The 20018-nt window shown below is 50.6% G+C and overlaps 1 protein-coding gene across 1 annotated transcript; it reads left to right on the forward strand.

Annotated features, from left to right (window-relative positions):
• Positions 1–654: 654 nt before the first annotated feature.
• Positions 655–19653, forward strand: Timeless (timeless circadian regulator). Its single transcript, XM_032908946.1, has 29 exons — positions 655–756; positions 7538–7695; positions 7840–7993; positions 8078–8192; positions 8287–8349; positions 9620–9721; positions 9865–10020; positions 10232–10365; positions 10547–10634; positions 10909–11085; positions 11790–12007; positions 12236–12339; positions 12467–12636; positions 13783–13908; positions 13992–14143; positions 14839–14936; positions 15024–15141; positions 15228–15429; positions 15697–15842; positions 16802–16887; positions 16974–17091; positions 17179–17261; positions 17430–17572; positions 17726–17900; positions 17986–18054; positions 18164–18282; positions 18960–19179; positions 19299–19394; positions 19498–19653. The coding sequence occupies exons 2-29, from the start codon at positions 7605–7607 to the stop codon at positions 19569–19571; spliced, it is 3597 nt and encodes a 1198-aa protein (XP_032764837.1). The 5' UTR covers positions 655–756; positions 7538–7604; the 3' UTR covers positions 19572–19653.
• Positions 19654–20018: the final 365 nt, after the last annotated feature.

Raw genomic sequence — 20018 nt, forward strand, 5'->3', positions numbered from 1 at the left:
ATGGCGTCTCTGTACTTTCATCACTAGCTCCAGAGTCTTTTATTTTTGTATGTCTTTTCACTTTTCTCCCGGCTATCCTTTCTGCTAACTCTCCCTTATGGCCCCCCATATCGATCTCCTCTATCTAAATGCTTAATTCGGAGATGATTTTTTTTTTTTTTTTTTGGAGCCCTATCTTGTATTTGTTGGTAAAATAGCATCACGTTAGCAGGGGCGCAGGTGACCCTGAACGAACATGGAATATTTATTGCAGATCTTTCTATTCTGAGCCTCCTGTATATACTTTGCAAGCTTTAAAAATACATGCCTATAAGAAGACAGACAACCCTAAACTCTATCCCAAACACCAAACTCTCCACTTCCTCCCAAATAAAACACATCTTTTCTAACTAGCCATTTAAGACTTTGGAATAGTCCACTTGACTGAAAGGGGAAGAACGTCTGTAAATTCCCCCTTAATTCGATCTTGATTCTTATTATAATTCAGTAGAAAACCCCTAGCGTTTTGGTTTTTACTTTAGCGCAGATGCCCGACTCACATAAAACAGTCCTTTTGGGTTTCCCTTCTTATCCAATCTTCCCTTTCCTCTTGTCCGGAGTCCAGTGGCTCCGCCCCGCCCGCCCCGCTCGCCCCGCCCCGTGCCCGCCCGCGCAGGCGCGGACTGGTCGCTCTCTGCCGAGTGGCGGGAAAGTCTGCGACCTCCGCACCTCACGGCCACTGGCCCTGCGAGCCTTCAGAGGACTCATGGATAGTGGGTGAGTGTGTCGGAAGGATCCAGGATCGACACGAACATCCCCGAGGTGGCGGGCCGGCGATGGGGCGAGCGGCGGGACAGAGAGCGGCCGCCGTCCCGCCGCGCAGTTGAAGGGCGAGGGCGGGGGCGGGGCTCCCGGCGCGTACGCGAGTTCTGACCCAGCTCCCGGGCGAGCGTGGGGAAGACCAGCTGGGTCTTTGCGGGTCTCAGCACATCCTAAGCCTGGGGTAGGGAAGGGACCGTGAGGCCAGGATCTTCGAGTTCCGAGAGCAGAGCAGAAGCCTCCCGGGAATTCCCATGCAGTCCAGACTCGAAGACACAGCGGTCTGGAGGTCGTCAGGAGGGGGATTCACAGGCCTTGGGTTTTTCATAGTCTGGATTCAATCCTCTTGCCTAAGGTAGACACAACCTCTGTGGATGTCAGCTAGGACAAGAGCAATTAGTTAGCCTTCTTTCTTGGAGTGTCATTTCTTTGTCTTTGATGGCTGTCACTAGAACCTTGTTTTTTTTTGGGGGGGAGGGGGATGAAGCTCGTGGTTTTGTATTTAGTTTGAAACCCCATTTCGGTCGCTTAAAGTTTTGCTTACTCAGGTGGGTGTTTTGCGTTCCTGACATTTTTCTCATCCAGTTTGATTTCCAACTTCAGGGAAAGGATGTGTTTGCTCCGCGTTTTTTCGTACCTCAAGGTACCTGAACTCCCTCTGCTGGAGAGTTCTTGTCACTTTGGTACTGTTGCCCTCCAAGCTGGTCACCCCGCAGCCGAGAAGCCTCAGCAGGTTGGGTTGCTTGTTTCCAGCCTGAGGATTTGAATGAAGTCCTAGGAGCCCACATGGTGGAAGGAGAGAACTGAATCCTACACTTTGATATTTGAACGGGAACACATACAGAGATGAATCATTAAGTAAAAGGACAGGGCCTCAGTATTAGTCCTGACTGGGCTGGGATTGTCTGTGTAGACCAGGCTAGCTTCAGACTCAAAGATGTCATTCACTAGGCTCTGCCTCCCTGGTACTGGCCACTTGCCCTTTTGTGTTCCTGAAGTATTGTACCTTTGCTTATTACCAGCCAAAGTTTATTGAGCACGCTAATAATGTCGCATGCAGGCTGGAGAGGTGGCTCAGTGGTTAAGAGCACTGACTGCTCTTCCAGAGGTCCCCAGTTCAAATCCCAGCAACCACATGGTGGCTCACAACCATCTGTAATGAGATCTGATGCCGTCTTCTGGTGTGTCTGAAGACAGCTACAGTGTACTCATACATAATTAATAAAACTTAAAAAAGAAAATAATGTAGCGTGCGTGGCACTCAGTGCCAAGAGCTGAGAGTGGAGTTGGAATTCCAGTCCTTGAGGACTGGTGGAAAACATGTAACTGTAACTTCTGCAGCTACAGAAGACACTGAATCCTCCCCAGCTCTTCCACTCTGCTCACTGGCATGAGTCCTGATGCCTCCACATTTGTAGCTTTAGCCTCCCTTCCTTACGGTGCAGACTTGTCTACTTCAGTCTACTTAAGCACCTACATTACCCCTGGGATGAAGGAGTTGTTGATATTTTAAGTGCTGCTGCCAGCTGCCATTTTTCTCTTCTCTCTTACCATAGTGAGGATTGAACCAAAGGTCCCCTACACCAAGCTCCGACACTGTTCTAGTTTCCCTTCCCTGCCTCAAAGGTAAAGAGTGAATATCTCCAACTCCTCTCCATTTCGAGAACAACGTGCCCTGGGCTCCCATGCTGGGGTTTCAGATGTGCCCCACATACAGTGCAGGCAGTAATGGCACTGGGACCCAGGGATTCCTGCGTCCTTGGCAAGCTGGCCATCTTCATTCCCATATCACAGGAGCATTTTCAGAACACTTGCCTGAGCCCCCCTTCCTGGAAATCGTTAACTGCCTCACAAACTAAGGCTAGTGAAGGGAGTCAGCTGTCTTAAACAATCCGCTTCACTGTTGTATACAGAAAAGTGTAAATGCCGTGAGGTAGAAGTCTGCATGGCACAGGAAAAGGAGGTGGCTTCTATGTCGGTAAGTCAGAACTGTCAAAGTCCATAACTTAAACGTAGGTGGGAGAATGGCAGTAGTTTGACCATCAGAAGATCATTGAGACCATATTGAGGGCACGCGTGGAGTTTTTTGTTTTTAACTGAGAAAGGATCTCGGTAGCCCAGGCTGGTCTCTACCATGCTGTGTGGTTTTTCTCATAGCGAGAATTGAACCAAAGACCCACCACACCAAGCCCCAACACTATGTTCTAGTTCTGGGGGTCCCACTCCCATCACCACCTACACTGGGTGGTGGTGGGGCACATCTGAAACCCCAGCACTGGGAGCCCAGGGCAGGTTGTTCTCACTAAGGATCCCTTGAACATATGATCCTCCTGCCTTCACCTCCCAAACCCTGATTACAGGTGTGCAGTGCCCTGCCCAGCCTAAAGCTAGAGCTTTGTACAGTGGTGTATATCAATGGAGTGCACATGAGGGAGGTACAGTGGTGTGTGTCAGTGGAGTGCACATGAGGGAGGTACAGTGGTGTGTGTCAATGGAGGAGTGCACATGAGGGAGGTACAGTGGTGTGTGTCAATGGAGGAGTGCACATGAGGGAGGTACAGTGGTGTGTGTCAATGGAGTGCACATGAGGGAGGTACAGCGGTGTGTGTCAATGGAGTGCACATGAGGGAGGTACAGCGGTGTGTGTCAATGGAGTGCACATCTGGGAGGTAGATTAGCCGTCTTTCAGTGTCACTTGGGATTCCCCAGGAGCCAGACACTCAGATGGAGTTGGGTACAAGGGGCAAGAGCAGATTGCTTGTGCTAGGTTAAGAGGGAACAGGGTTGGAGGCGGAAAGAACTTGGCCTGAAAGGCAGCCACTAATGGAAACTCTGGAGAGAGGATTGCTTGGTAGAGAAAGCTGGGGGACTGCCTGGGAGGAGCAGGCTGATGATGTGAATCCTAGCCGAGGACACCCGCTGTTGGCTGCATTTGCTTGCTCTGCTTTTACTTATTTATGTGTGTGTAAATATGCACTAGGTTGAACAAGGTGCTTTGCCTATGCTAGACAAGCACTCTGCTGCTGAACTGTATCCCCAGTCTCTTTTTCTTCTGTATCTATCTCTGTCAATCTACCTACCTACCTATGTATTTATTTTGTGGTACTGGGATCAAACACAGACTTAGGCATGTTAGATAAGCACCTTACAAATGAGCTACAGCACAAAGTTTACTTTCTTTTGTTTTTTAGAGACTTTATTTTTAATTTCATGTATACACGTGTATTTGTGTTGCCTATGGAGACGCTTGATCTCCTGTGAGATCATGTGGCTGGGAATCGAACCTTGGTCCTCTGGAAGAACAACCAGCTCTCCTAACTGTAGAGCCATCTCTCCAACCCTAGCATAAATGTTCTTGAAAAGAAATCTGAGCAGACCTTTCCATGGCTGCCACAGGACCCTTTCTTTTCCAGAGTCATAAACTGAGGTTGGTTTAGTAAAGGATGGATTGGTCTGCACCATGCGCTGAAGCCAGGATTCAGACACCATCTTCTGACTTCACATACACTGTATCTCCCGTATGAAAGCTACTGAATTCAGTGCACTCAAAAACATAAGGCAGTGGTTGGTAGCGAAAGAGAACTGTCCTGGGCACACTGACGTAAGACAGCATAGGTGTATGTCCTGGGCAAGCTGACATAAGACAGCACAGATGTTGGAGAGAGAATAACTTGTCTACACTGCTCAGGCTTCCCATCCCTGACCTGGTCAGGGAAAAGCTCATGGACGAATGGTGTGTGGACTGCATCTCAAAGTTCACATAGGCTTGGAACTTTGGGAGGCCTGCAAGATGGAGGGAATAGACTATGTGGAGTTCAACGTGGTGAAACACGAATGCTTTTGTTCCTAAGTGAAGGTCTTAACATCCAGAGAGAGCAAACAGTCTGAATCTGAGTGATGTGGTTGTGTATGCATGCAGTATTGACTGTCTAGGAGAGATAAGCCAGACAGACTGAATAAACAGGTTTTAGTTAACTGAATGAAAAGAAAAATAAAATGTTCTTGCCTCCAAATTCTAAAGCAAAGAAGGAAAAAAGGAGGGTAAACTCTTAATTTTTCTGTCCCCACCATCCACCCTGTTTTCTTACATTTATGACAACTTTGAGGAGTTAGTTCTCACCTTGCAGTCTGAGGCAGAGTCTTTCTTGTTTACACTGCTGCATTGCTTGTTCAAGGCATGGCTGCCCCTTCCGAACAGCCACTACCATTGTCTTGCCTTTTGTGTGCATCCTTGGGATCTGAACTCAGGTCTTTCAGCTTCTGCGGAAAGTGTTTTTACCTACTGTGCCATTTAGCTAGCCTCCTCTTTGTCTGTTGCTGTCAAAACATTTGGTAGAGGAGAAAGAGAAGCAACAATTCCAGCAGATAAGGCGGGAGGTTATATAAGAAGAGCTGTTCCCAATCCCTTGCAGTTGTTTTGAATGGAGAGGCAGCGTAAAGGAAAAAGTAGGTCAGAGACTGCGGTCAGGAGTCCCACAGCCTGGAACTGGGGGAAAGGAGCTTCCAATAGGAATTTCACCCTTCATGGTAACCCATGATTAAAAGCACACTCAGACCAAGGCATGGTGGAGCACACCTTAATCGCAGGAGGAGGACCTTTGTGAGTTTCAGGCCAGCCTGGTCTATATACCGAGTTCTAGGACAGCCAGGAGTACATAGAATAACTTTGTCTCAAAGTGGGGGAAAACATAAATAAACACATAGAGTTTCTGTTTATTTTTTTAATGTGATGATGCAAACACAAACACTTGGTGTTGAACGTGCTCTTCAACTGAGACAGCTCTTTGGCAAAAGATAGGAAAGGCCAGGCTCTGTTACAGATGTGCGTGGGCATGCACATGCACACAGAAGCACACATAATACACCAGTGGTCTCCCTGGAGAAGCTGAATGTCTTTGAGGAGAGTCGGATTGCATGTACAGAAGCGACCTCACCAGAGACCTGGTCTCTGAGAATGGGCTGAGAGAAAAGGCTCCTTCACAGCCCTGTCATTCAGTGAGCATTTCACTGGCTCCTCCTATGGCTGGGCTTTGTTTGCAGCTCGGAAGTAGGCTGGCGGTGGGGGTGGTGGAGGGATAGTAGGATGGCAGACAATGTGAAGAAGTAGACCAGTTATGTAAGTAAACCTTAAGTGCAGGGAGATAGCATCAACTGGTACACCTTGGGCTCTCGGAGGCTCATTCTCTGTTTCCCATAGAGGTGGAGTCCGGGCTTAAAGCTAGGGACCACAGCCAGGAAAGGTCTTTTTATAGAGGATGCTCCCAACAGGTGCAGCTGAAGGGGGACAAGATTGATGAATATTCCTCATCTTCCACAGACGTGGGTAAAGACACAGAGAGAGAGAGAGAGAGAGAGAGAGAGAGAGAGAGAGAGAGAGAGAGAGAGAGAGAGAGTGTGTGTGTGTGTGTGTGTGTGTGTGTGTGTGTGTGTGTGTGTGTGTGGTTCTAGTCACTTAGGATCTTAGGATTCTGGGTTTGTGGCATCCAGTGAGGGCACAGGGATCTGGATAATTGGGGAAGTACTCCATAAGACGAAACCGCCACTTCTTGGGCAGAGGCAGGGAGTTCACTTCTGTTGCTGCCTTTACTTCATGTTCTGTCAGAGCCAACGAAAACTGAAATTACTGGATGGCAGGGAAAGAACTTTCTTTACAAATGTCAGTGCCTCAGAAGCCAAGGAGATCCTAGCGGGTGTCAAGTCCTACAGAACGGTCTGAGGAGACAGCTCATCAATGAAATACAAGCATAGTGACCTGGGTTCAAGCCCCAGCACTCCTGTGCACAAACCAGGCTTGTGGTTTGTGGTCGCAATCCCATTGCTGAGGAGGCAGACACAGGAAGATCCTAGGGCTCAGCGTGCACCACTCCAGTCCCAATGGGAGCTCTTGTTTCAAAACGAGGTTGGAGGTGCCTGAGGAATGATATCTGAGATGGACTCCTGACCTTCACACACACACACACACACACACACACACACACACACACACACACACACACACACACACAGAGGTATGCACAGAGGCGGGGGAGAGGGAGGCACACATTTATACTTGTGGACCCTCAGCTCCTACATTTATAAATCTTATGTATAATCACTGTGTACCTGGACTGGGATTTTTTTTTCCTTTGGGAGGGAAGGGAACATGTGCAGATCAGGACAGCTAGCCAGAGTCAGTTCTGTTCTACCATGTGGGTTCTGTGGCTAGTGCTTGGGTCATCAATCTCAGCGGCAAGCTTCCTTCCTTCCTCAAGCGGTAGCCCAAAGCTAGCACTCCTAACTCCTGTGGCACGTCCGGACTAGGGCTGTCTGAGGAAGCTCTAGAAGATGGAGGATTCGGTCTAACCCCTCCCAAGGCTGCAGAGGTCTCTGAGGTGAACATCTCAGCATTGATCCCCATTCTCCTGGGTTGTCTTAACTCTGAAACATGTTTCTGTGGTTTCAGGATCTGGCTATAGTATAGGCTGGGCCTTAGTTCATAAAGCAGAGTTTCTTTGGTTTCTAGTCAGCTGGGCTGGCGGATGCAGCTCAGTGGTAGCACATGTGCACCATGCACAAGAGCCTCCGTGGGTTCGATTCCCGTGCACCACAGTTGATTAGCTTAAAAAACGTTTTCCTTGGGCCTGGGAACAGCACTTTTAGTTCTGACCAAAACAAAGCAGATAAGGGTCTTGCCCAGAATATTCCTGAGTGTGAGGCCCCAGCCTGTTCATTTTCCTTACCATGGAATCCCTCTTCCTAGTCCCATAGGCCTCACCGTTTCCATCTGCCATCTCCCTCGTCTGTTCTGCTGGTAGGGCCTCTGGTGTATGGACATGATGAACTGTGAACTTCTAGCCACTTGTAGCGCCCTTGGGTACTTGGAAGGAGGCACTTACCACAAGGAGCCGGACTGCTTGGGTGAGTACTCGTTTGAGGAATCAGGAGAAAAAAACCTCACCAAATTGAGATCTGGTGAATTCCTCCGGCTGTGGGTTCGAACAGCACATGGGCCCGGGCAGCTTCCTTGGGGTTCGGGGTAAGTGTTTTATTCTGTCTCTAAAGAGAGTGTGAAGGATTTGATCCGATACCTGAGGCATGAGGACGAGACTCGAGATGTGCGGCAGCAGCTGGGAGCCGCGCAGATCCTGCAGAGTGATCTCCTGCCAATCCTCACCCAGCACCGCCAGGACAAGCCTCTCTTTGATGCTGTGATCAGGTTCACTCCTCAGCCTTTTGACTTCTACCACATGTGGCATCTGTGTCGGCAGGGAAACCTAACCACTCTTGATTGTCTCCCCAGGCTGATGGTAAATTTGACTCAGCCAGCCTTGCTCTGTTTTGGCAGCGTGCCTAAGGACCCCACTGTACGACACCATTTTCTGCAGGTTCTAACCCACCTGCAGGCCTACAAAGAGGTAAGAAGCCTTCCTCCAGAGGTATTGGGTCTGTGTTTGGAGAGGAAAGGAAGAGAAGGTAGGCACTGTCTGTGGGCTGTTTCCTGTTCTGCAGGCCTTTGCCAGTGAGAAGGCATTTGGAGTCCTCAGTGAAACCTTGTATGAGCTACTGCAGCTGGTGAGTGAGTGAGCACACATCCCACGGGCCAGCTAGTACTTCTACGTCCTCTGGGCAGAGGAAGGTCCTCAGCCCTTAGAGATACAGCAGCCTATGCTGTGGAGTCTAGCTACCTTGGGACTACTTTACTCCCACCCTCACGCCCACCCCAGCCTTCTCTCTCTGCTTCCATGTATGTATATACTTCCTGTCCGTCAGGCACCTCAGAGGGCAGAAGTGCTGTTGGAGCCTCTGGAACTGGCTATGCATGATTGTGAGCTGCTGCGAACTGAACACCGGCTCTCTGCAAGAGCCCTAAGTGCTCTTCACCACTGATCCTTTCTCCAGCTCCCCTCCCTCCCTCCCTTCCTTCCTTCCTTCTCCCCCTCCCCCTTTTTTTTTTTTTTTTTTTTTTTTTTTTTTTTTTTTTTTTTGCTCCCCCCCCCCCCTTTTTTTTTTTTTTTTTTTTTACAATTTTTTTTTTTTTTTTTTAAGATTGAGTCTCATGTAGCCCAGGCTATTTGCATTTAAGTTCACTGTGTAGCTAAACATGGTCTTGAACTCATGCCTCTTCCTCCTGAGTACTGGGATTATAGCTACACTGTCATGCTCCAGGTGATGCCATCTCATCCATGTCCGTGGCCCTGCCCCATAGCACTGGGGATTGAGGCCAGACGGGGATGCATGCTAAACAAGTACTCCACCGCTCGAGCGCACCTCTAGCTTCTTCTTGTTGTAGTTGCTTGTTTTTGAGGCAGAGTCTTGCTATATTGCAGAATGACCTTGAACTCTCTCTGTGGTCTAGGCAGGCTCTCCTGAGGAGCTGGGGTCGCTGGCCTATGCCACTCGGCTTGGCTCACTCTACTTGGCTTCTTTTTTTTTTTTTTTTTTTTTTTTTTTTTTTTTGACGTTCACTTTGTGGCCCCAAACTAGCCTGGAACTAAGAGATTGTCCCCTGCTTCTACCTCCAGAGAGCTGGGATTAAAGACTTGTGCCACCATGCCTGCTTTTATCTCTATTTTTAGAAATTTACCTAATTGTGTGTGTGTGTGTGTGTCTGTGTGTGTGTGTGTGTGTCTGTGTGTGTGTCTGTGTGTGTGTCTGTGTGTGTCTGTGTGTCTGTACATGTGCACATCTAGACACCTGTCGTGTTGCATGTGTGCTGGAGTCTAAACTCCAGTCACCACGATTGTGTTGAGAGCATTGTTAACCACTGAGCCACCTCTCCAGATAACTTTTCCTTCTTTTTAGTCCCAGTTCTCAGGGCTCGGTCTTTTCTCCTTTTGCCCAGGGCTGGGAGGATCGGCAAGAAGAAGACAGCTTGCTGATTGAACGGATCCTTCTGCTGGTCAGAAATATTCTCCATGTCCCAGCCAGCCTCGAGCAGGAGAAGGTGAAGAGGGTCAGGGTGAACTCCCCTCTCCTAGACTTCCATGAGTCTGGGGACTAGCCTCAGCCACAGGGTAAGTTGGGGACTGTGGCAGCTGTCCTGCATGGAGCTGAGTGTGTCCTCCCTCCTCCCCGCCGCCTGCTCAGAGGATCGATGACGATGCCAGCATCCATGACCGGCTTCTGTGGGCAATTCACCTCAGTGGCATGGACGACTTGCTCCTCTTCCTGTCTAGCTCATCCGCCGAGCAGCAGTGGAGCCTCCATGTGCTGGAGATCATCTCCCTCATGTTCCGAGACCAGGTGAGACCTTACAGTAGTCTCCCAGACCTGAGGAGCCCTGGTAGTGATGGGGGGCGTCACTCGAGAGCAAGTGATGCGTGCGTGCCCTGGCTGTCTTCCACCCAAGGCCCATCGACAGTTCTCAGTGCTTGTGTTTTCCTTTCCAAGTAGGACTGAACTAAGGCTAAAAATGACATCCCGGCTGACCCTTCCCTCTTTGTTCCAAATCCAGAAGCCTGAGCAGCTGGCAGGAGTAGGGCAGGGACGCTTGGCTCAGGAGCGAAGCACAGACGTGGCAGAACTGGAAGTGCTGCGCCAACGGGAGGTGGCCGAGAAGAGGGCCCGGGCCCTGCAGCGAGGAAACAGGTGGGTGGCAGGCTGCTCTGCGGTGGTCTGACTCGCAGCAGCAAACACCGAATACTGAGACCAGCCTGAGGCTGCGTAATATTTTAAAACTAACTCTCCCTGAGCTGCTGATGAAAGAGAATGACCTAATACTTTGAGAGAATCGAGGAGTCATTTTGGAACTTTTTTTTTTTACTTGAAGGCACTCTCGATTTGGGGGCTCCTATGTTGTCCAGGGGTTGAAGTCTATTGGGGAGAGGGATGTCGTCTTTCACAAAGGCCTTCACAACGTGAGTACACATCCGTTTGTGCCCGAAACTGGAACAGCAGAACCCGAGGAGGGTGGCCCTCTCCAGAGTTAAAGTTGCTCTGTTTCTGACTCGGAACATAGATGAGGACACATGTACCGACCTTATCATGTCCACTGATAGCCTCGCCGCTGCCAGAGGCAGACATCCTGCTGGGCATCTTCTCTAAGAAAATTCCACAACAGTGGCTCTAGAAAGAACTGCAAGGCTTGGGGGTAGCCAGGACTTACTCTAATGCCTCCATCCACACTCTCAGCTCCAGAACTACAGCTCAGATCTAGGAAAGCAGCCCCGGAGGGTGCCTAAGCGTCGTCAGGCTGCCCAGGAGCTGTCTGTCCATCGCCGCTCTGTCCTGAATGTGAGGCTCTTCCTCAGAGACTTCTGCTCTGAGTTCCTGGAGAACTGTTACAACCCACTCATGGGCGCAGTCAAGGTGAGAGGACACCTAGGCAGTTAGGGGTAGAGAGATGCTAGCCAGAGCAATGGTAGAGCCAATGAAAAGCAACCTGCCCAGGGGACACTGACTTTGCAGTGTGGACTACACAGGGAGTGGGACCCCAGACAGAGTGAAGATTCTGAGGAGTGGGTTATTATTAGCAAGACTGAAAAAAGTTCCTGGTGTGACTGGGGAGCTCGTTCAGCGTTGACGCTTGGTGGAACTGGGGAGCTAGCTCAGCGTTGACGCTTGGTGGGACTGGGGGGGCTAGTTCAGCGTTGACACTTGGTGGGACTGGGGGGGCTAGTTCAGCGTTGATGCTTGGTAGGACTGGGGTTGACGCTTCCTGCAGAGAGTTTGATTCCATGCCCGGGTCAGTTTCCACAAAGCTGCCTGTGACTATAGCTTAAAATCTAATTCCTTCTGGCCTCCAGAGACATCCACACCCACGTGTGCAGACCCACACAGAGACACATACATGTTAATTAAAAATAAAGTGAGACTTTTTTAATAAGGAAATAAAGACCGTGGGACAAATTCCCCAGAGAAAAGGGACGGGAATATGAACAGACCCGAGGAGAGCTAGAGGAGACTGGGAACTGTGGATTCTAGAAAATACTGTATTGTCCAGGGCCCAACCCCTCATCACAGGCAAGAAAGGCCAGAAGGGAGTTAGCCGACATGGGGGTGTCTTTCATTAGGATCACCTGCTTCGGGAGAAAGCTCAGCAACATGACGAGACGTACTACATGTGGGCGATGGCTTTCTTTATGGCCTTCAACCGAGCTGCTGCCTTCCGCCCTGGCTTTGTCTCTGAGACCCTCAGTATCCGGACCTTTCACTTTGTGGAGCAGAACCTCACCAACTACTATGAGATGATGCTGACAGACCGCAAGGAGGCCGCCTCCTGGGCACGCAGGTGAGGGGGACAGACGTGGGGGTTGCAGGGGGTGCCTTGGCCAAGTCTGCATACCAGACTTGAATGCTGGACGATATTTTCCTTGTTCATGTTGAGGTGGTCAGGCTAGAGTGGGGGACTGGTGGGGTTCTTCTCACTTTGGAGGTACCATTGAGGGGAGGTGCTGACACTTCCGTTTGACAGAGCCTTTGGTTGCTCCCATTTGACCCTTTGCCCTCCACTTGGCAGGATGCACCTGGCTCTGAAGGCCTATCAGGAGCTGCTGGCCACAGTGAACGAGATGGACATGTGCCCAGACGACGCTGTCAGGGAGAGCAGTCGCATCATCAAAAGTGAGGCCTGGCCTGGACGCGGATCCCAGGCTGCCTTTCCATTTCTTGTTGGAATCTCCTTCTTCCAAGTCCTAACGTCATCTCTCCTTTTCTAGCCCTTCATTTCTTTCTTGTTCCCACCCCCTAGACAACATTTTCTACATGATGGAGTACCGAGAACTATTTCTGGCACTCTTTCGAAAATTTGATGAGAGATACCATCCACGTTCATTCCTTTGTGACCTGGTGGAGACCACTCACCTCTTCCTCAAAATGTTGGAGCGCTTCTGTCGGAGCCGTGGGAACCTGATGGTGCAGGTACAGGGCAGACCCAGGGTGTGGGCAGCTGTAGGGAAGGGAGACGGTGGAAGACATGCCAAGTCTGCCATGTGTCCATAGGTACAGCTACGCGTGCTCACACGCCTCACACACAATAGACGCACACAGAACGCACACATACAGAGTAGGCCAGGCTAGTCCTGAACCAGTTACAGTTACAGTACACTCAAGCAACTCATGTCAGTCTCCAGGTCACTAAACTGAGACTGTGCCCAAAACTGTAGTAGATGAAAAGACAAAGACAGAAAGCTAAGGAAAGACCTCCAAGGGGGGCTGGAGAGATGGCTCAGTGGTTAAGAGCACTGACTGCTCTTCCAGAGGTCCTGAGTTCAAATCCCAGCAACCACATGGTGGCTCACAGCCATCTGTAATGGGATCTGATGCCTTCTTCTGGTGTGTCTGAAGAGAGTGACTGTACTTATATATAATAAATAAAATCTTAAAAATTTTATCTTAGAGATACAAGATTCTGCTTTGCAAAAACACGTTTGTTTTTTATATGGGGCTAGCAAGAGAGCTTAGTAGGTAATAGCATTTACTTCTGAGTCTGGTGACCTGAGTCAGAGCCCCAGGACTACTCACTTAGTGGAAGGAGAGAACCAGTTTCCCCATGCTGTCCTCCTCTGGCTCCCATTTGTCTGCCTCCTTGGGAAGCAGAGGCAGGAGTGTCTCTCAGTTTGAGGCCAGCCTGGTCTACTTAGTGAATTTTAGGACAACCAAGGCTACATGGTGATATTCTGTCTCAACCACATCCCACCCCAGAAAAGTCAAATAAAATGGACAGATGGATGGGGAATTCATGAGGATGCTCAAGGACTTTATCACACACATCAAAGGCTAACTCTTACTTCAAGAAATAAGCATTCTATATTTATCCGCACCGTAGCTTTTACCCACTGTAATGGCATCTTCTCCTGACTTTTCTGTTTTTCCTGGAGGGCAAGGAAATACAGTGCCCATGGCTGCTCCCCGTCCTCCTGCCCACTCTCCACCCCACGGCTGCTCCCTGTCCTCCTGCCCACTCTCCACCCCACGGCTGCTCCCCGTCCTCTTGCCCACTCTCCACTAACACTGTTCAGAGACTTTGTGGCTCTGCTGCCTCTACCATACAGTGCTTTCCCACAGAACAAAAGAAAGAAGAGAAAAAAGAAAAAGAAGGTCCAGGACCAGGGTGTTGCTTTCTCACATAGCCCTGAGGAACTGGAGGCCATGTGGTCAGCGCTGGCAGAGCGGCTGCTGCAGTGTGCCCAGGTAGGTGGTTTTGGATTCTTTTCAGGACAGTACTCTTGTCAGATTTCCTCCCGCTCTGCTCCCATGGCCGTGTCTGTCTGTAGGAGCCTGAGCTCAGTGTGGACTCCATCATTCCCTTTGATGCGGCCTCAGAGGTGCCAGTGGAGGAGCAGCGGGTAGAAGCCATGGTGAGGATCCAAGACTGCCTTGTGGCTGGCCAGGCCCCGCAAGCCTTGGCCCTCCTGCGGTCTGCCCGGTAAGAATGCTGTGTACCAACCCTCCTGGGCTCTGAGGGAATGAGGAGGCCTTCACTGGAGTCCAGGATTGTTAGAGCTCAGAAGAGAAGAGTCTGACCAGAAGCTGTGGATCTCTGTAAGCAACACTCACTCTTAGTAAACTCTGATCGCTAGTTGGAGTATTTTGTTTTTGAGAATTGTCAGAAAACACAGTTTACTAAAGAAGAAAGAAGTACAGTTCTATTAGCTAACGTTAACCATGGTTCAGATGTTGACGAGTGGCCTTTCAGTGTCTGTTCCGTGTAGAGATACCACGTGTTTGCTTGCAGACATGGGATATGGCATTCCTCACGTGAGGGTTATTTTTACTTCTCTGTAGATGTAGGTCAGACTTATTTTCTGTGTCTGAGCATTTTGCCTGAATATGTGTGCATGCACCGTATGTCCTCCTGTTTGCCTGTGGAGACCAGAAGAGGATTTCAGATTCTTTGTACCTGGGGTTCCAGGCAGTTGTGTGCTACCTGTGGGAAGTGAGACTGAGCCCAGGTCTTCTGCAAGAGCCAAGGGCCTTGTGAGAAGAACTTCCCTAGCTTGTCTCATCTCTGAGGTAGTGGCTTACACTCCCTTTTCAGTTGACAAAGGAACTAATGTTTCATTCTAGTCTGAACTGCAACTCCAGTTTCCTGTGATTAAAACCTTTTCTGTGTATCTCCAGGGAAGTGTGGCCTGAAGGAAATGTGTTTGGCTCTCCAGTCATTTCCCCAGGGGAAGAAATGCAGCTGCTAAAACAAATCCTCTGTGCAACCCTTCCCCGTGAGTCTCCATTCTTTCCCATCTCTCTTCCCCAGCATGCTGCACACCAGCATAGCAGAAACCCAGCAATCCTCACTCTTTGTATAGGGCAGCAGGAGCCAGTAGAAGGAGATGCAGAGGAGGAAGAGGAAGAGGAGGAGGAAGAGGAGTTACAGGTGGTCCAGGTGTCAGAAAAGGAGTTTAAGTTTTTGGACTACTTGAAACGGTACAGGCTGAGAGGATTGGCTGGGCGCCTGTGAGGATGAGCAGTCTGTCCAATGCTGAATAGTTTCCCTCCATGTCTTGGTGCAGCTTTGCATGCTCAACCATTGTGCGAGCCTATGTGCTTCTCCTGCGGAGCTACCGGCAGAACAGCGCTCACACCAACCACTGCATCGCCAAGATGCTGCACCGGCTGGCCCATGACCTGGGGATGGAAGCCCTGCTTTTCCAGCTCTCCCTGTTCTGCCTCTTCAACCAGCTACTCAGTGACCCAGCTGCTGCAGCCTACAAAGTGAGGGGCTGCCAGGGAGGGTGCACAGTGGGGGCAGGGGACTGCCAAGGAGGATGCATGGTGAGTTGTGGGTGATTCTTAAGAGGAAGGAAGGATAAGTAAGGCCTTAGAGCAGAGGTGAGGACACTGTGGAGAGGTCAGCAGGCAGGTTGAGGGAGCTGCATGGGGGATAGAAGTGATGCAGTGAGCCAGGTAGAGGCAAACTGGGAATGTTAAGGTCTGAATTTACTTGAGCTGAGGTGCCATGGTAGCTTTTCTTTCCTACAGGAGCTAGTGACTTTTGCCAAATACATCCTCGGCAAGTTCTTTGCGTTGGCTGCAGTGAACCAGAAAGCATTTGTGGAGCTGCTGTTCTGGAAGAACACCTCGGTGGTTCGGGAAATGACCCAGGGATATGGCTCCCTTGACAGTGGGTAAGCTCAGGGCTAGGGACTGATGGGGACAAGGAAGATGGTGTAGTCACAGGGTCATTTACAGAACATTTGGCCTAATGTTTCTTTTCCTTTCTGAGGCAAGGGAGTAAGCTCATGAAGTGAAACGCTTCTCCTGAAGTTACCGAAAACAGGAACGGGACTGGGCCTAAGTCTGCTACCTTTAGTTTCCTTCTCTATCACCAGCCTTCACAGAGGTGGCCCCTGATGACAGTGGGCTAGGCTCCACAGTTTCTGTGTGCTTTCTTAAAATGTGCTCAAGGTCAAGCTGTGTGTTACTATATCTATGATCCTAGCACTTAGGAGACACACAGTAAGGTCAGAGTTAAAGGCCCACCAGACTCCAAAGCAAAGATAAGGCCACCCTGAGTTATATGGGACTTTCATAAAAACGTCGGTGTTTACTCTCTGGTCTCATCTCTCTCTCTCTCTCTCTCTCTCTCTGTCTCCCCTTCTTCCTCCCTCCCTCCCTCCTCTCTCTCTGTCTCTCTCTGTCTCTCTCTCTCTCCCTCCTTCCCTCCCTCCTCTCTCTCTCTCTGTCTCTCCTTCTTCCTCCCTCCCTCCTCTCTCTCTCTCTCTCTCTCTCTCTCTCTCTGTCACACACACACACACACACACACACACACACACACACACACACACACACACACACACACACACACACACAGAGCATCTTCCCTCTGGTCTCTCCTCTCTCCCACACTGCTCTTTTTCCCATTTTGCTTAGTCCTTGGACTGTCAGGTTCTAGGCCAAGATCAAAAATCTCCTGGTTTGAGCTCTGAAGTTCTTCGGGGGAGGGTAAAGGAAGAGACATATTTTAGGTCTCCATTGAGTTACCCTTTCCACCCTTGGGTCTGACATCACCAGAGAGTGCTTTGGCTTGTCTTTTTAAACCAGTGATCTCCTTACACCTTACACCTGTTCCTCTTTCACTGTTCAGGTCTTCCAGCCACAGAGCCCCTGTGTGGAGCCCTGAGGAAGAGGCCCAGCTTCAGGAACTGTACCTCGCCCACAAGGATGTAGAAGGTGTGAGGCTTTGAGATCTCAAGATCTCAAGGAGGGCAGTCTGGGCCCAGACTCCTCCTGACTGCCCCGTTCCCTCTCCACCTCAGGTCCGGATGTAGTGGAGACCATCCTGGCACACCTGAAAGCTGTCCCTCGGACACGCAAGCAGGTCATCCACCATCTGGTACGCATGGGCCTGGCCGACAGTGTCAAGGACTTCCAGAGGTAGAGGCCTAGGCTCTGGGGGGAGCTAGGGTAAGGAGACCTCAACTTGCTCCAGACCTCCCCTGGCACTGACCCCTGTCTGAATAGGAAAGGGACCCAGATTGTCTTGTGGACAGAGGATCAGGAGCTGGAGCTACAGCGGCTCTTTGAGGAGTTCCAGGATTCCGATGGTGAGTGAGGTTTCAGGCCATGCGGCGAGTGCCGGGCTGCCCTGGCTCCTCACTTCCCACCTTCTTCTGCTCACTGCTGCATTTGTGTCCCTTAGGGTTAGCCAAGTTAGCCTCTGCTTCCCATTGCTCCTTCCCAGTTGCTCTGGAGTATCCAAAATCTCTCTGCAGATGTTCTCGGTCATATCATGAAGAATATCACAGCCAAACGTTCACGGGCTCGAGTAGTGGACAAACTGTTGGCCCTGGGGCTGGTGTCTGAGCGCAGGCAACTGCACAAGAAACGGAGGAAGAAGCTGGCGCCCTCTTCCATGGTACCCATCTTATCCTGGCTCTTCCAGCCGGGGCCTCACCCCACAAAGCACTGCAGGGCTCCTCCTGCCGCAGGCTGTTCAGACTGGGCCCCTCTGTAGCTGCACAGAACCCCCAGGCCATTTTCTCATTCCCGTGTCTGCAATGAACCTCAGCAGAATGGGGAAGAGTCCCAGAGAGACGCTTGGCAGGAAGATCCAGAAGAAGAGGAAGAAGAAGGCTTGCCAGAGAGTGAGGGTGAGGAGAACGAGGAAGACTTGTTAGCAGGACAGGTCCAGGGCAGCTCATCTCTTTCTGCTGAAAACCTCCGTCAGAGCCTTTGTCAGGACGGTGAGGACTTGGGTTGGGAGAGTGATGTCAGAGGTGGAGGGCTAGGAAGGGAGGGGCCAAGTATGAATTTCTCCTCTTCGCCCAGGCCTCTCTGCTCCCCTCCTGTGGCTCCAGAGCTCCCTGATTCGCGCAGCAGATGACCGAGAAGAGGATGGTAAGTACAGTGGACACTGAGTGGCCTGGGCCTGGCATGATCCAGAGCAGTCCCTCTGCCACATTGTCACCATGTGCTTGCTGCTGGCCCTGACTGCACCATTCTGCAGGCTGCTCCCAGGCCATCCCTCTGGTGCCTCTGACGGAAGAAAATGAGGAAGCAATGGAGAACAAACAGTTTCAGCATCTGCTACGTAAGCTAGGAATCCGGGCCCCCTGCTCAGGACAGGCAAGTATCAGAGCGGGCGGTGTCAGCCAGGGATTTCTGGTCCTACTCAGAGCACACTGTGCTATTGCCCCGATCCTCCCTACTGCCTTGTCTTTGCCTCCCAAGATTCCCACACGTTGGGTCTCTTGCTCTAGTCTCTCCGCTCTGTCGCCTCCCCTTCCCTCAATCGTGTTCCACATCTCCCTCATCTCCACGCTGCCCTTGTCTGTCTATTGTATCAGTGCTTCTTTGTGTCACACGCAGCCTCCAGGAGGCATGTCTATCTCTGCATGGCCATCCACTCACACCTGCTCTACACCACCACCATCCTGAGTCAGCTCAGCACTTCCTCAGAGAGACAGTCTTATTGCCTGTCTAACTCATGAAGTGGGAATAGTTGCTCTGCTGCCCCTCCCAGTAGCGCTATAGCATCTTGCTTCCCCCATTGGTTCTGAGCATGGGTCTTCCAGGATCCTTTCCTGTATTCGTTGTAACAGCTGTATTTACAGTGAATGCTACCTGGTATAGCAATGAGGTAGATGCTGGGAGTGTATTATGAGGAGCACGTCACATGGACGAGTCTTTGGATCATTCCCAACAAAGGGTCATGTTTACTCAATGAACAATAGAGCAGAAGAATGTCCAGCGAGGCCAGCCGGGCCTCACTGGCAGTTATCTCACCTGTTGTGCTCCTGTAGGAAACCTTCTGGCGAATTCCAGCCAAACTGAGCTCCACCCAGCTTCGGAGAGTGGCTGCTTCTCTGAGTGATCGAGAAAACGAGGAGGAAAGAGAGGAGGAGCCAGAGCCGAATCCAGGAGTCCCTGGAGAGCAGAGTCCCAGTGAGGAGCACCAAGTGAGAGCCCCGAGAGCCCTTTCGTCAGCTCGTAAAAGGAAAGCAGGCCTGGTGTCTCCAAAAGGTAAAGTGCCACGGTCACCTCTAAATGACTTACTCTGTGCCGCTGTGTGGCGAGAGGGCTGTGAGGTGTTGGAGACAGTGCAGGTCAGTTCCCTAACTGTGTGTCTTACATCACTGCAGAGGAGGCCACTGGGGAGGAAGAATGGAAATCGGCGCCTAAGAAGCAGCAACTGCTGGACAGCGACGAAGAGGACACCGACGAGAGGGGAGGGCAAGGTAGGAAGGACTCCGTCTTCAGTGGAGACCCTGGCATTTGCCTCATCCTTTTCCGTACTTAAGCGTCCCATTTCTGTCTCCTACCTGTCTGTCATTCCCATAGCAGCAGTGTCGGGAACCCTGAGGATCCGCAAGAAGAAACGGTTTCTGGTTGAGGATGAAGATGAGGATTACTAAAGCCTTTGACAGATGCCAGTTGGAAGGCACAGAAGCTACTTCGCCTTGCCTACATTCAAAGCAATCTCCTCTAGGAGCTTTAGGCACCAGTGTTCCGTGGAGTCTTTGCAGTCAGTTCTTGCCTGAGGTTCACGAGTGTGCACAGCCAGTCTCTGGATCCGTCTTGTAGCCAATGAGAAGAGCAGGGAGATGCTAAGGTGGCCGGGACTCCTCTCTGGGCTGTCTTCAGACAGGGAGTTCATACCACACGACGTGTGTGTTCATACCGTCCTCACCAGGCACTGGACTCCTCATTCTCTCTCCAGTGGTTGAACCCAGGACACATGATTGTGCCCGTTACTGCAGTTGGGTAGAGTTGGGATACACTACTCAAGCTGACAAGCATCCTTGATTTATGTTTCTTATTAAACGTGTAAAATTAACAATTGCTGATCTCAAAGGGACCAA

This window comes from Rattus rattus, chromosome 1, assembly GCF_011064425.1.
Source record: "Rattus rattus isolate New Zealand chromosome 1, Rrattus_CSIRO_v1, whole genome shotgun sequence".
Taxonomy (NCBI): domain Eukaryota; kingdom Metazoa; phylum Chordata; class Mammalia; order Rodentia; family Muridae; genus Rattus; species Rattus rattus.

Coding starts and splice junctions, on each gene's coding strand:
- Timeless (XM_032908946.1), top strand. CDS start 7,605: ATGGACATGATGAACTGTGAACTTCTAGCCACTTGTAGCGCCCTTGGG. Junction 11,086..11,789: donor CACTCATGGGCGCAGTCAAG/GTGAGAGGACAC, acceptor GTCTTTCATTAG/GATCACCTGCTTCGGGAGAA. Junction 12,008..12,235: donor GCCGCCTCCTGGGCACGCAG/GTGAGGGGGACA, acceptor TCCACTTGGCAG/GATGCACCTGGCTCTGAAGG.